At 39.0% G+C, this 15,259-nt stretch overlaps 1 protein-coding gene across 1 annotated transcript; it reads left to right on the forward strand.

Annotated features, from left to right (window-relative positions):
* Window positions 1–13,510: 13,510 nt before the first annotated feature.
* Window positions 13,511–14,761, forward strand: LOC133792520 (trans-resveratrol di-O-methyltransferase-like). The gene is made up of 2 exons (XM_062230430.1): window positions 13,511–14,149; window positions 14,292–14,761. Exons 1-2 carry the CDS (start codon window positions 13,511–13,513, stop codon window positions 14,586–14,588), a joined length of 936 nt encoding a protein of 311 aa, XP_062086414.1. The 3' UTR covers window positions 14,589–14,761.
* Window positions 14,762–15,259: the final 498 nt, after the last annotated feature.

Here is a 15,259-nt window from a genome sequence, read left to right on the forward strand (position 1 = left end):
AATTTCGTATTAGTGTGATGCCATTAATTTTCTGACAAATTTTAATATTAGAAAAACAAAAGAAGTTATCTCGGCTCTTGGGGACAATTGATTAGTCAATGTATTTTGCTATTATAAATAATAATTAGTTGTTAATTATAACTTTAAAATATGATTAATGATCCATATTGTTAATTAATGAATGAAGCATTTTCACGTTATTGATAGCAAGTATGAACACACACAACACAAGTTATTTATTATATATATAAGAAAGAAGACTAAAGATGGTTTTCTTTGTAATAAATAATGACTCATTTATATTGGAAATTTGTTTTTTGAATTTTTAATTATGTTTCCAAATTTTATTGGATGGACACAACATGAGACACCAATTTTTTAGAGGCATGGGGGACCTTCATTCAACGAGAACTGCCTAGTTACTTCGCATCATTTTCTTTTAAATAATTTACTATGTTGTAATATAATAATAATAATATTTATTAAAAAATTCGTCTGTATTTTGGGGATAATATCACCGGATTGGGCTTGCGTATCTATTGCCATCTGCAACCTGTCTAAGGTAGTGCTCTTTGACGTCCCCTTTTTCGCCTTCGCGATTGAGGCGTTGTAACACTCTCTGGCCTCCCTCTGGTTTCCCAATACGCATCCTACTCCTGCGTCTGTCGGGAATTTCATGGCCAAGTGCCACATGGAGGTGACGGCCCGTAGATCAACCAGTACGGGCCTCCCGATGACGGCATTGTACGCCGAAGGACAATCGACTACTATAAAAGTAGCGAGTAATGTCCTGGTAGTAGGCATTGTACCTGTCGTCACTGGTAGTTTGATTGATCCTGCAGGGGCGAGTCCCTCACCAGAGAAGCCGTATATCGTCTGGTTGCAAGGCTCCAGGTCCTTGACGGACAACTTCATGCGTTCCAGCGAAGACTTATACAGGATATTCACCGAACTTCTTGTATCGACCAACACTCTCTTCACCATCATGTTGGCCATTTGGATATCCACGACCAGCGGATCGGAATGTGGGAACCGGACATGTTGGGCATCGCTATCAGAGAAGGTTATCTCACCTTCCTCTGATCGAGCCTTTTTGGCGCGCGGTCCTCCACAGTCATCATCTCGATGTCCTGGTCATGGCACAGAGTTCGAGCGTATCGTTCTCTGGCCTTTCCGCTGTTCCCCTCGAGGTGCAGGCCTCCACAGATGGTTAACAATGTGCCAGTCACGGGGGCAGGCTGCAAAGGTGGCGAGCGTTGGCGTGTGGGCGCTTGCTCGCTGCCACCTGGAGCTTCTCGTTGGGAATTCCCCGAGGCCCGTACGTATCTTCTCAAGTGTCCTTGTCTAATAAGGAACTCGATTTCATCCTTCAGCTGGTTGCATTCGTTGGTATCATGTCCGTAGTCGTTATGATAACGACAGAACTTGGAAGTGTCTCTTTTCGAAATATCTTTTCGAATGGAGACAGGCTTCTTATAGGGCACACTGGAACTCGTGGCCTGATAAACCTCTCCCCGAGACTCAACAAGGGCAGTATAGTTAGTGAACCGAGGTTCATAACGATTACCCTTGGCTCGTTTATCGTCAGAGGTGGAAGGCTCATTGTGTGGCCGTTTTCCACCATTCTTGCCATTGCCGTTGCCGTTCCCGTTGCCTTTGCCGTTGCCGTTAGGTTTAGACCCATTGGTGGCTTTGGCGGGTTTGGCAGCCTTCTTACCCTTGCCTGGAGGTTTTCCATCGTCGGCAATGGCATCTTCGAGCTTGATGTAACGATCAGCCCGGTCCAAGAATTCCTGGGTAGTTCTAACCCCTTCCTTTCGGAGGCTTTTCCAGAGGGGGGAGCGACGCCTAACCCTTGCGGTTATGGCCATCATTTTGCCTTCGTCCCCCACCGTTTTTGCTCCAGCGGCTGCTCGCATAAAGTACAAGATGTAATCCTTAAGCGATTCTCCATCCTGCTGGCGTATTTCAACCAGCTGGTTCGCCTCGGTCGGATGCACACGACATGCGTAGAACTGTCCGTAAAACTCCCTTACGAACATCTCCCAGGAAACTATGCTCGCAGGAGGGAACTTAAAAAACCACTCCTGTGCGGCATCAGAAAGTGTTGCAGGAAAGATCCTGCACCGAGCGTCTTCGGACACTTTCTGAATGTCCATTTGTATCTCGAACTTATTGACGTGAGACACCGGGTCACCGTACCCATCAAAGTTGGGAAGTGTAGGCATTTAAAACTTGCTAGGAGTCTCTGCCATAGCTATCCTTTGGACGAAAGGAGTGCCTTTCCTCCTATCGTGGTCGATGTATGATGTTCTTCCCCCAACCAGTTGTTGCACCGCCTGGTTGAGGGCATCTATCTGGGCCTGCACCACGAGAGGAATCGATGTGGCCTATGTTGCTGGGGGGATGTTCTCGCCATGTCGCTCACGGCGATCATTGAGCACATCTCTCAAATCCTCGTCCCTTCTCCGCTGCTCGCTAGCTCCGAGCCGGTTGAAGATGTTATTTTGCCTGGGCTGCCTCCCAGCATCCCGTCTGTCGGGTTGGTCATCCTGAGGTGGCTGACTCCTGCCTCCACCTCTTTCGTCATTCCTACGACCGGCGTTTCCTCTGCCGGAATCGGCTTCATCATAACCATTTCCATCTCTGAATCGTGACTGGCCATGACGGGATCGACTGTTCCCTCGATTTCCATCCCGAGCTTAAACGTCCCGAGCGTTAGAGGATGGCCTGCGTTGGGTTCCCGTGCGTTATCATGCCGTTGGGGACCATGGACCGCAGAGCCTAACTCTGAGTTCCTCCTGTTATTAGGAGGATGTTGTCCTCTGTTTGGAAGGTTTGGCTCGTCGCCCCTTTGGCGTCTAGGACTGCGAGGCTGATGCCTGGTTCTATTTTGCCTCCCATGTGGGGGATTGCCGCCATCAGCTTGGGATGAAGGCTGTGCCTTAGGGTCCTGCGGGGCATCGTCATGGGGCACCTGAGGCTGCTCGGGCCTTTGTGGACTCAAGGGTTGGATAGGCGGACTAGGATTGGGACCCCTGTGGGGTGGCCCATTTGTGGGTTGATCAGGGTGCGTGGCAGGTGCAGCCTGATTCCTAGCCAATTGCAAGGCTGCCTCGAGGGCTGCCATGGCTTCGCTCTGGCGACGGTCCATCTCTGCCTGCCTCTCACTTAATTCCGCACGCTGCCGTTCAATCTCTTGCTGCTGCCGCGCCATGATTTTGGCAGCACTTTCCTGACTGGCCCTCAGATTGGCTAGCTCTTCATGCAACGCCCCTAGAGTACTCTTCAGCGTCGCGTCATCCATTTCTTCCTCCTCAAAGTCCAAATGTGGCTCATCTTCAGCCACGCTTGCAGGAGGAGGAGGAGGCGGGTTTGATGGTGCAGCGGCGGCCGCCTATCCAGTTTTCCTTGTAGCTTTCGCCATTGGTTTTCTCAACGGTGATAAATCAAGCTCTCAATGAAAGCACCAGAATGTTGACCTTGATTTTGGTCAACTGACACGGAGTCGAAATATGCTTGACATGGATGAATGCGTTGAAAAGAACGTGATGACGAAAATAATAATGAACACAGTATTTTTAGAGTGGTTCGGCCCTAGGGTCTGGTAATAACCTACATCCACTTAGATTGTTATTGATGTGAAAATCAAAGGAGTGATCAAAGAACTAAGGTTCAATGAGTTTCACTAACCTCTGAAGAACAATACAATATCTCAAATAGAATTACTTTAGTCTCAAATAATTCGAAAGTCAAAAGTCCCTTCCTTGAGCTATCTTTCTCTATTTATAGGCTCAAAAGGGATTACATGAATCTGTTACAGATATTCTCTCCTAAATAATCGGATACTCAGGAGATTGTGGGAGTCAATTTCGGGATTTACAAAGATCTTTATGGAAACATCATGTTACATGCGGAACCTGCGAACAGACTAGTCGCAGGTAAGACTGGGCTGCATACTGCTTATAATATTTCTTCTGGGCGATATCCTAGCAGGGTTCCTCCAAGTGTCAGCCACGTGTCCGAGAATCACTTGCCACGTCATCTACGCCAATTTTTTGGATAACACTTCCTATTCATATTGGGTAAGATTTATTTATTTATTTAACTAATTACATTATCAATATCTTAATTTATATACAATATCGTATTTTATGGTCAGCAGATATCATTGGATGCTAGTAATAATTGATCCATTGAGTAATACATGTTATTGGCTTGATCCAATTAGACTACCCCCATGAAACGAAATTAAAAGTCTAATGGCAATGTAAGTTAAATAGTGATATGGATTAGTCTTATTTAATTTTTACTTTAAATTTATTATTAAATATTTTATTTGTTTATTAGGGCTTTTGATTACTACAATACCTCCAAAAATAAGCAACCAAAAGAGATTACATGGAAATCTATAAAGGTAAGTTATAAAATAATATCACATAATATATATTACATTTTATAGTTACTTTAAAATATTACAATATAATATTGTATTGAAAATTTAAATTATCAATATCTTTTAATCTTGTCATTTACATTTTATGAATTTGTGCAGTGTCCTCAACAACCATTAAATATTGAGTGTGGATATTATGTAATGACATATATGCGTGACTTTTGCATGAATTCTAGACCTATCAATTGGTTAACTACTCATGTAAGATGTATATAAATACTATTGAAATAGAATATTTTGTTATTATATTATACAATTGACTAATATTCATTATTACTTACATTTATTTATTACAGTACAAAGAGAAGATGAAAGATTACACAAAACAAAATATTGATCAAATTCGAGTGGAGTGGGCTGACGAATTCATAGAATTGGTTGACTAATTCCAATGAGCAATACTATAGTTCCTCCTCCAATTTTCATTTTCAAAAGTTGTATCCAAAGAGTTTTGTGGTTCTAATTTTTTTTATTTATTTTGAATAGTCTTATAGTCACTATGCTCTTTTTTCCCCCAAGAGGTTTTTTCCCATTGCATTTTCCATTTTGCGCTTTTTAACTGAGGCTTGCCATAGGTTCAATGCAATATCTTTGTTTTAGGAAAGTTATATGCATCCCTATACATGGCTTATGTAGTTTCTTACTTTTATTTTCCTTCGAGTTTGTTATTGTACTTATGATATTTTTAATTTTATCTTTTTATTTTGTCCTTCTACATTTAGTTAGTTTTTTTTACCTTGATCTTATTTATTAAAAAATAAAATTATTTTACGAATTAAAATATTATTAATTTGTTGAGAGTCCATAACACAAATCTAAATTTAATTACTTTATGTTTGGTATTCTTATATATTTTTTACATTATAATTTTTATTGTGTACTTTCTCTACCAATACTTTTGTAGCAAAAATACTACTACTAGAAATATTTTATTTGCTAGTGCCAAAATATGATATAATTTAGTAGCAATAAATTTATTTCTACTACCAAAGAATTGATCACTAAATGGGAAAAAAAAAACAAAGATAAAATCATATAAAATGCATCAATTTTATATTTGGTGCTGATATTTAATTTTAGCTACAAAAAATATTGGTAGCTGACAATATAAATATGCTACCAAATATTTTGGTAGCAGATGTATTTAGTATCATTTAATTATAATTTGCAACTAAATCATTTTGCTACCAAAATTTAGTAGCAAATTTATTCATTGGTGCCAATAATATTAGCTACAAAAGAACATTGGTAGCTGAAAATATAAATATGCTACCAAAATATTTGGTAGCAGTAATATCTAGTATTGTATGATTAGAATTTACTACTAAATCATTTTGCTACAAAAAATTAGTAGCAAATGGTAATTAACTGCTACCAAAAATATTTGGTAGCTAAAACTTTTGTAGCTAAAAACATGATTTCTTGTAGGCGCCAAATCTTCAAAGTTGGTGGCAACCTTGAAGATGGGTAACCTCAAAGTCCTTATAAGCTCGAAAGACAGACATCGGAAGGCGTCCATTTTCGGGTGACCTCGGATCAAGAGGTCCGAGCTTGACATGAGTGTGAGCTCGAAACAAGGTGGTCTCGGTGATATTTACCCAATCCGAGCTGGTCTTGGGGAAAATAATATAACTCGTAAGTTACTCAGAGACCTAGACTGGCATGATGCTGATGATAATGATTGCTGATCTCGAACAGCTTAATAGGTCATTTGAAGAGACGCAGTCTACATTTATTGTTGTAACTTCCCTACAATAAAGAGATATTTATTAGTCGGTTATACGCCCCCTGGTCTTCAGGAGACGTTTCCTGGTATATAGGAGTTACAGGCTTTAAAGCCATTAAATTTATTAATATACAGAATAACTTCCCGAAACATGTGGGATAGTATTATGAGATTTCCTCTATAAATGGAGAGGTCATGTACCATTGTAAGGGATCGAAATTTTGTGATCTTGAGAGAACCTTTGGAGAATTCATTCCTGAAGAATTTCCAGAGATTTCCAAAGTCTTAATAAAAAGGACTCGTGGACTAGGCAGAGTTAACTACTGAACCACGTAAAAAACTCTCTTTGTTTTATTGTGTTATTCTTGTCATAATTATTTACTGTTTACGTGCTCTACATTTTAAGTTGACGAAAAGCGGCGTCAACAAAAACTATAGACAATTTTTGGTTTAATTTTTTTAAAAAATATTTATGTCATTCATTTATAATATATGACAATTAATATGTGTCATTGTTTATTTATTTAAAATTTATATGATAATTAAAAAAACGTAATAAAAATAAATTAATATATTTTCTAAATAAAACTAAGTAAATGTTCATTGCACGTTATTTGTACTGTTTTGTCTACTTTTGGATTTTTTCAAATAAAGATTTATTTCGTTCAATATGTTATGTTTTATTTTTTATTTTTGCAATCTCTCTTAATTTAATAACCTATGGTCACACTCATAGGATATTAAGGGGGCATCATTGGTATATATACCATCAGCTTGAAAAATAAAATAACATATACGAAATACATGCAAGTGTTTGGAGATAACCAAATGTGCGAGTTAGGATAGTTTGGATATAACCAAGCTATCAAAAACATACAAGTATTTGGACATAACCAAATACGCGAGCTGAGAAAGTTTGGACGTACCTAATTATCAAAAGATAAAAATGTTTGGATATGCAGATTAAAAATTTAAGTGTATGGATTACTAACCTAACAGAACCTTAACAGGTTTGGAACAAACCAGCAAAAATTAATCAGCAGTAAGTTGGAGCATAACCCACTTCGGATAAGCCGAGATCGAGGCTGGAGTATCTTACAAAACAATAGTTTCGACCTCATAAATTCGGAGAGATAACTGAGGGACAAGAAAAAATAACTAAAAAGTAAGATATAACTAAACCGTTTGCATTACACACCATATAAGTACTTACGGGTGCATGATTAAAGTAATATCTGACCTTGACAAATAACGAGATCGGAAGCGGATAATTCGAGCAAACTGTGCATGAATGCATTGAATTTCGAACCTAAATCCAAATTATGTTAGTGCGAATAAACAAGCATATACGACTCTTTAATATAAAATGTGCAAGATATTTCAAACCAAGAAATGTAAAGCATATATATTTATCAGTCCTGCGGGCATAAATTAAAACAATTACAAAAATAAAGGGACGCAGCCCCGAAGTAAGATCTATGAAGGAGCAGCCCCCTTAGCCCTCTCAACATCAGCAGTGCTAAACTCTCCAGGACGAATAGCATGACTATCCTTCTGAGCTTCTCGAGCAGCCTCCTCCACCTCAAGCCGAGCATGCCATTTGGCCATGAATCCTGCCTCGAAAGAGCCAAGGAAACTGGTGTCGAGATCGGCGTTGCTGGCCCAGATCCTATACATAGCTAAGTCAACCGCCTTGTCCTTCTTCTCTTTAAACTCGGCGAGGAGACGAGCCTTTTCATTCTCTATGATCTTGAAAATGGCGGCCTTCTCTTCCTCAAGCCTGGCATTGGCCTTATCCAGCTCCGCAAGCCGAGTATTTGCCTTTTCAAGCTCGGCTGTCTTAGCCTCGACCTCAGCCTTCGCAGCCTTGAGATCATCAGCCATCTTAAGCTGAAGATTCTTCGACTCTTGAGCTATAGACATGCTCGAGTGCACCTCATTGGTCAGCTTGTAATTAAGCTGAGTTGAGACAAAAAGAGCCTGGCACACAAAAAGATTAAATTAGAATATATGATAAGGCACATAAACAATTAAAAGTAAGTTGTAAAAAGTTACCGAGGCAGTGAGCTCAATACTCTTCTCATAAAGAGTATTGCAGTTCCGAGCTTTATTCACAAAATCCCAATGCTCAGCGTCGAAACCGCCAAGGCTCTGACCCACCCGAGGTAGGATGTCCGAACCAAGTACAGCACCGTGGGCACCAGCAACATTGTCAATCGGGAACTCATCAACATGAGGTCGGATCGACAGCATATGTAACTTGGAAGTTGAAGGCTTCTTCGGAGGTGGGCCGAGTACTGGATGGGTTATGGCCGGAGGAAGAGCGGCAGAGGCGACCGAGATGGATGCTCTGACCTGGGCAGTCAAGTCTTCGGCTGTGCTCACCGTAGTCGGGGCTAGTGAGGTCTTCTCAGTGCGTTTGAGGATTTTGGAGGGTCGGTCCGACCTCCGCGAGCCTCGCGGGCGCTTACTCTTTTTAGCTCCCTCGCCACTGGCAAGCACGGTGTCAAGGTCGGAGTCCATGTCACCTGCATGATAGCAATTAAAATTTAGCATGGCACTAACAGACAAAGAATAAAAAGACAAGTGGAGAAAACCTAACTGGAACTCCCCCCCCCCCCCCCCCCCCCGAGCTTGAGCTCGGCGACCAAGAAATTCCCCCATCTTCAGAAGAGGCGGGGGGAGTACCTTCCCTATAGGTGGACGTCAACCTCGAAAGGTCCCTATAGTCGTTGGTTCCATGTTAGACGGCTATTCGGTTCCATACCTCGTTCAGGCTATACATTGTGTCGTATTTCCCGAGCCAGCTATCGAACCTATGGACCCGTTCATCTACCCAAGACCACACATAAAAGTGGTTTCTGTCGTCCTCACACAATACTAACCTATCAGGCTTATGCTTTAATAGAGAGGGGGACCACATTTTTGAGCTAGGATGACTGTACCTTGTTCATCTGAGCCCGAGCTTGAGGCCTCGTCGTTGGCCTCGTTCCCTGATTGTGGACTCCTTCGGCGAACTGGAGGTGGAGGCCTCAAATCTCTCCTTGGGGGGAGAATTCCCGTAGGCAGGGGCACAAGCTCCCAGCAATCATATTTTTTGTTGGACAAGTCCGAGGTGGACTGATCCTTTACAAAACACAAGCTCGAAGCTTGTCTTCGTACAAGAGGTACGAGAGGGATCTCCTGCCATAAGGGAGCTGGAGTAGGGTCTTTCTATGCTCCTTCATCTCGTCAGTGAGAGCAGGGCGATGGTAGTTGGCTGGAAAATTAAACGAATTTCAACTAAGTACAGGCCTATAAACAAAAGTTCGAGCACAGAAAAGATGGAGGTTGAAATACTTACGAATCCGTCTGAACGAGTAGTATCGTGACGGAGCTAGGCCATCTATCCAGAAGAAGGCCTTTTTGATGTCAGGAGGATGATTGGGAAGATCCTCAAACATCTTTTTCTCCTTGGGGTAGCTCGAAAGGTAATAGAAGCCATCTCCTCCACAAGCTCGGGAGAGATTGCTTTTCAAACAGAAGAGGTACAGGATCTCCTCTGGTGACGGTCCTTCCCACTTCAGCTCGTGGTATAGCGACCTCAGAGCAGACATAACCCTGTAAGAATTGGTGTTGAGTTGGAAAGGGGCCAACCCAACAAAGTCTGTGAAGTCGTTGAAGAAAGACTTCAATGGCAGTACTGCTCCTGCCTTCATATGCTCCTAGCTCCAAGCCACGTATCTTAGCTTGTTGTCAGGATTTCCATCTCCTGGAGTGCGACAGCTTCGCTCGTGAGAGGTTGGGGCTCGACACCTTAACGATCCTGATAGTCCTATGCCATGAAAGGCCATGATATCTGTTATCTGGCCTAATGACGTGACCGAGCTCCAATAATGCTCAGCCTCGAAAAATCCCCTCCTCGGCTGGGAGGTAGAAGGCTCCCCCATCAGTGAAAATTGCAGGTCACCTGGGTTGAAGGCAACTGTCACTCTAAGTTTGGGGTCGAGAGGAATCGGTCTAGTCTCGGTGTCAGGGTCTCGATGAAGGGCGATCCTAAGTTTGTTTCTTTTTCCTTCCTCGATCTCTTCTATCTGACGTCGGAAGTGATCTCGAGTGTCCTCTTGCTCACACCTCAGCTCGCGTTCGCGGATCAGACGCTGGTTCTAGGCAAACAACGACTCCGGGCTCAAAGTTTTTGGTGAGTACGGGACAGCAAGCAACGACCCCCACCATCTTTCCAGATTCTGTGACATCTAGCATGAAAGAAAAAATGGTGAGGGCCATGCAAGCAAGGAATCAAGAATGACGAGCTTGGTGGATCAATCTCGAAAATGCTTGGGTACGAGATGAGTTCGATCCTGAGGACCTGATTAGTGTCACGACGTGTATTTCACGAAAAAGGGAAGGAAGTGGATTTGATTTTTGAAAATCCTGAAATATCAGGGAAAAAAGGTGGCAGATATTCAAAAATGGTATTTTTGAGTGTCGTGCATTTTTTAAAACCAAGATTTTGTACCCAGTATATTGGTGTGCAAGATACATCTTCCAAATTTTGAAAACCCAGAAAAAAGAGACCATGTTTGGGTCTTTCTACATATGAACTGGATTTAGAACTAGTAATGGGAGAACCTAAACCTAAAATCTATCGATCAAAGCCTCCTAGTACATCAAACTAAAAAGTGAACCAATACATTCCCAGAAACTTAAGAACAACAAAGCTAGAAACTGACATAAAGAAAAAAAAAGAAGGAAAATATATACAAAACCAAGATCAGATACTTACGCAATGAAGATGGCGATTGCAGAGAAATATTTGATTGAAGAAGAGGCTGCAGGTATAGTCTCACGGTCTCGAACAGGCTGATGGTCATTTGCTTCTTTGGCTGGGAAAACATGCAAAAGCAAAAGCTTTCTGGGCTTGCCTCTGGTTTTTTCTCTGATAAAAGTAAAAGTAAGAGGAGGAAGATGACTGGAGTCTTATATATAGACTATCAGAAGTGATAAAAAAGGGATTAATCCGAGCAATTGTCCAGGATCCTTATCAAATCCAACGGCCAGGGATAAATGACAAGATGGTGCCGAAAAGGTGGCAGGCGAACGATCGTGGGCAGATTTCCAAGGTACTCGAGTACCTTGAATGAGCAATACCCAATTGATGCGTGTCCATACTCGAGTATGTGTGACGGTGGAGTTCTCGAAGAAAGTAGTTCAAAAGTTTCCTTCTCATAGGATTCGAACAAATACTTTTGAGGGGGAAAAATGTTACACCCAGATTTCGAGCCTTGAGAGTTGTGACCTCGAAAGCTGGATTCGTCAGGTGCAAGCTCGCAATAGCTAGAATACATGTTCGCAACCTAGGCGCTGAATCTTCAAAGTTGGTGGCAACCTCGAAGATGGGTAACCTCGAAGTCCTTATAAGCTCGAAAGACAAACATCGGAAGGCGTCCATTTTCGGGCGACCTCGGATAAAGAGGTCCGAGCTTGACATGAGTGTGAGCTCGAAACAAGGTGGTCTCGGTGATATTTACCCACTCCGAGCTGGTCTTGGGGAAAATAATATAACTCGTAAGTTACTCAGAGACCTAGACTGGCATGATGCTGATGATACTGATTGCTGATCTCGAACAGCTTAATAGGTCATTTGAAGAGACGCAGTCTACATTTATTGTTGTAACTTCCCTACAATAAATGGATATTTATTAGTCGGTTATACGCCCCCTGGTCTTCAGGGGACGTTTCCTGGTATATAGGAGTTACAGGCTTTAAAGCCATTAAATTTATTAATATACAGAATAACTTCCCGAAACGTGTGGGATAGTATTCCGAGACTTCCTCTATTAATAGAGAGGTCATGTACCATTGTAAGGGATCGAAGTTTTGTGATCTTGAGAGAATCTCTGGAGAATTCATTCCTGAAGAATTTCCAGAGATTTCCTAAGTCTTAATAAAAAAGACTCGTGGACTACGCAGAGTTAACTGCTGAACCACGTAAAAAACTCTCTTTGTTTTATTGTGTTATTCTTGCCATAATTATTTACTGTTTACGTGCTCTACATTTTAAATTGACGAAAAGCGGCGTCAACAAAAACTATAGACAATTTTTGGTTTAATTTTTTTTAAAAATATTTATGTCATTCTTTTATAATATATGACAATTAATATGTGTCATTGTTTATTTATTTAAAATTTATATGATAATTAAAAAAATGTAATAAAAACAAATTAATATATTTTCTAAATAAAACTAAGTAAATGTTCATTGCACGTTATTTTTACTTAGTGTATATATATATATATACTATATGTGAGTTTAACGGAAATTGTTCTTCTCGGTTAGATTTAACACTTTTTTTTATTATTTTCTAACACCGTTAGTTTTAAAGTTATCTAAATAAGATAAATATTTTTTATAAAATAAAAATTAATAAAGTCATCTAAATAAGGTAAATAAATTAAAAAAATATCATCTAAATAAGGTTAATAAATTGAAAAAAAAAATTAATAAATGAATAATAATTTCTAATCACATATTTAAATTACTTTATAAATTATATTTTCAAAACTATAATCGAAAAATATTTATGTGCTTAAATTTAATATTTTTCATTCTTTTATTAATTATTTATTTTGTCATTTAACTTATTTTGTTCATCCAATTATATATGTGATAGTATAATAAGATATAAATATACATGTTTTCTTATTTTTCTCTTTAGTTTTTTAATGAGACATTACTTTTTTTAGTTCCTCTAGTCATTAATTAAATAATATATACTTATATATAACTTTTTGTTGGCTTTAAAAATTTTTAAATTAAATAATTAAAATTTGATCCAATTAACTTTTTAAATTCTTAGTTTTAATTTAGAATTTTTTTAATATTTTATTATATTGAAATTCATAGATATTTTTCCTAAAAGAAAATTGGAAAAAGGTATTTAATTTAAAAAATAGAATGCACTATTTATATATAAAAAAAGTATGTATTTAATGGATTCTTGAATTAACAGTATTTTATTTTTTTATATTTTTAAAAAATTATCTTATTTTTTATTTTAAAATTATCTATAACAATGTTTTGGTTTAATTTTTTTAAAATATGTTTATGCAATTCTTGTATAATATATGATATTGTTTATTTATTTAAAATTTACATGACAATTAAAAAACATAATAAAAATAAAATTATATATTTTCTTAATATATATATATCTTCTATATAAAAATGTGTAGATAACAAAAATTCTTGGTTTTAATGGGTTTTTTTTTGTTATATTAATAAATTTTATAAATAAAACTAAGTAAATGTGCATTTCACATTGTTTGTAACTAGTATATTTATATATATGAATTTACAATACAAGAAACAAGGTTTTTGCCGATGCGTTTTGGAATTGCGCCGGCAAAAGTGTCTTTTGTCGGTGAATTTCACAACAAAGAAAGTTATTAGCCAAAATGAAGAAGAAGTAGATGCATATGGTCTCACACCTTCATCTAGATTACTTCTCACTAATAACGGTAATAAAGAGGTCCTAAGCTTGTCCCCCTATGTTCTTGCAGTGCTTCATCCAGCTACAGTAACTTCATTCCATTTCATTGGAAGTTGGTTCCAGCAGAAAGATGCAACTCCAAGTCAAGCAATGCCATTTCAGTTAGCTCATCATGGCATGAGCTTTTATGATTACTGGGGGAACATTACTGAATACGGTGACCTTTTGAATGATGCAATGGCCAATGATTCAGGAATGTTGAAGGCTGTTATAAAAGATTTCAAGCCTGTGTTTGAGGGACTAACTTCATTGGTCGATGTGGGCGGCAATACAGGTGCCGTCTGTAAGATTCTCATTGAAGCATTTCCTCACCTGAAATGCTCAGTGCTTGAACTATCACATGTGGTTGCTGATTTGCCTAATACTGAAAACTTGAAGTTTATTGAGGGTGACCTGTTTCAAGCAATTCCTCAAGCTGATGCAATTCTACTCAAGGTGTGTTTGTTTGCCATAACATTAATGTTATATATACATATACAGTGTTATTGGTTCTTTTCTTTTCTTTTCTTTTTTCTTTTTGTAAGAATTTCGGTGTATAAAACTATATCTTAACTGTTTTTTTTATATATATATATAGTCTCTTCTACGTGGTTGTAGTGATGATGAAAGCCTGACGATTTTGAAGAAATGTAGAGAATCTATTCCATGCAATGGAGGAAAGGTTGTGATTATAGACATTGTAATAGACAGCACAAAAGATGAACATGAAGTATTGGAAGCTAAGCTCTCTTTTGATTTATTAATAATGGTCTGTCTCCCTGGGAGAGAGAGAAGCCAGAAAGATTGGGAAAAACTTGTATTGAAAGCTGGTTTCACTCGCTATAAAATTACACCCATATTTGGTTTGAAGTCACTAATTGAGGTTTTTCCTTAATTATAATCAAACAAAATGAGTGTTTGTTATGCAACCCTTGAAATAAGCATATGATCTAACTATTGTGACTATAATGAGCACAATAAAATTGTCAATATGCAGAGTGTTCATCTGCAAGGGAACCCTAGTTTTCTTTTCGATGACTTTTTCATGTATTATTTGCTTTCATGTAATGAAATTGGAAACAAAATCTTCATGATAAGGAGATTTTTATTCTATTGAAATTTCGTTTTTCTTAATTAATTACCAAGTAATTACCAACTTATTTTAATTGCGGAAATGTAATAAGCAGATGGGCCAAACACATAATCTTATTAATCATAATTGAATTGTGATATTGAACGGCTATTCCATTCCATACCTCGTTCAGACTATACATAGTGTCATACTTCCCGAGCCAACTATCGAACCTATGAACCCTCTCACCTACCCAAGACCATACATAAAAATGGTCCCTATCATCTTTACACAAAACTAATCTGTCGGGCTTATGCTTAAGTAGGGAGGGAGACCACAAATCCGAGCTAAGGATGACCGTATCTCTGTCACTCGAGCTCGAGCTTGAGGCTTCATCATTGGCCTTGTTCCCCGATTGTGGGCTCCTACGATGTCGAACTGGGGATGGCAGCTTAGCATTTCGCCTCAGAGGAAGGTTGCCAGTTGGGAGAGGC

This window comes from Humulus lupulus, chromosome 7 (assembly GCF_963169125.1).
Source record: "Humulus lupulus chromosome 7, drHumLupu1.1, whole genome shotgun sequence".
NCBI lineage: Eukaryota > Viridiplantae > Streptophyta > Magnoliopsida > Rosales > Cannabaceae > Humulus > Humulus lupulus.

Coding starts and splice junctions, on each gene's coding strand:
- LOC133792520 (XM_062230430.1), top strand. CDS start 13,511: ATGAATTTACAATACAAGAAACAAGGTTTTTGCCGATGCGTTTTGGAA. Junction 14,150..14,291: donor CTGATGCAATTCTACTCAAG/GTGTGTTTGTTT, acceptor ATATATATATAG/TCTCTTCTACGTGGTTGTAG.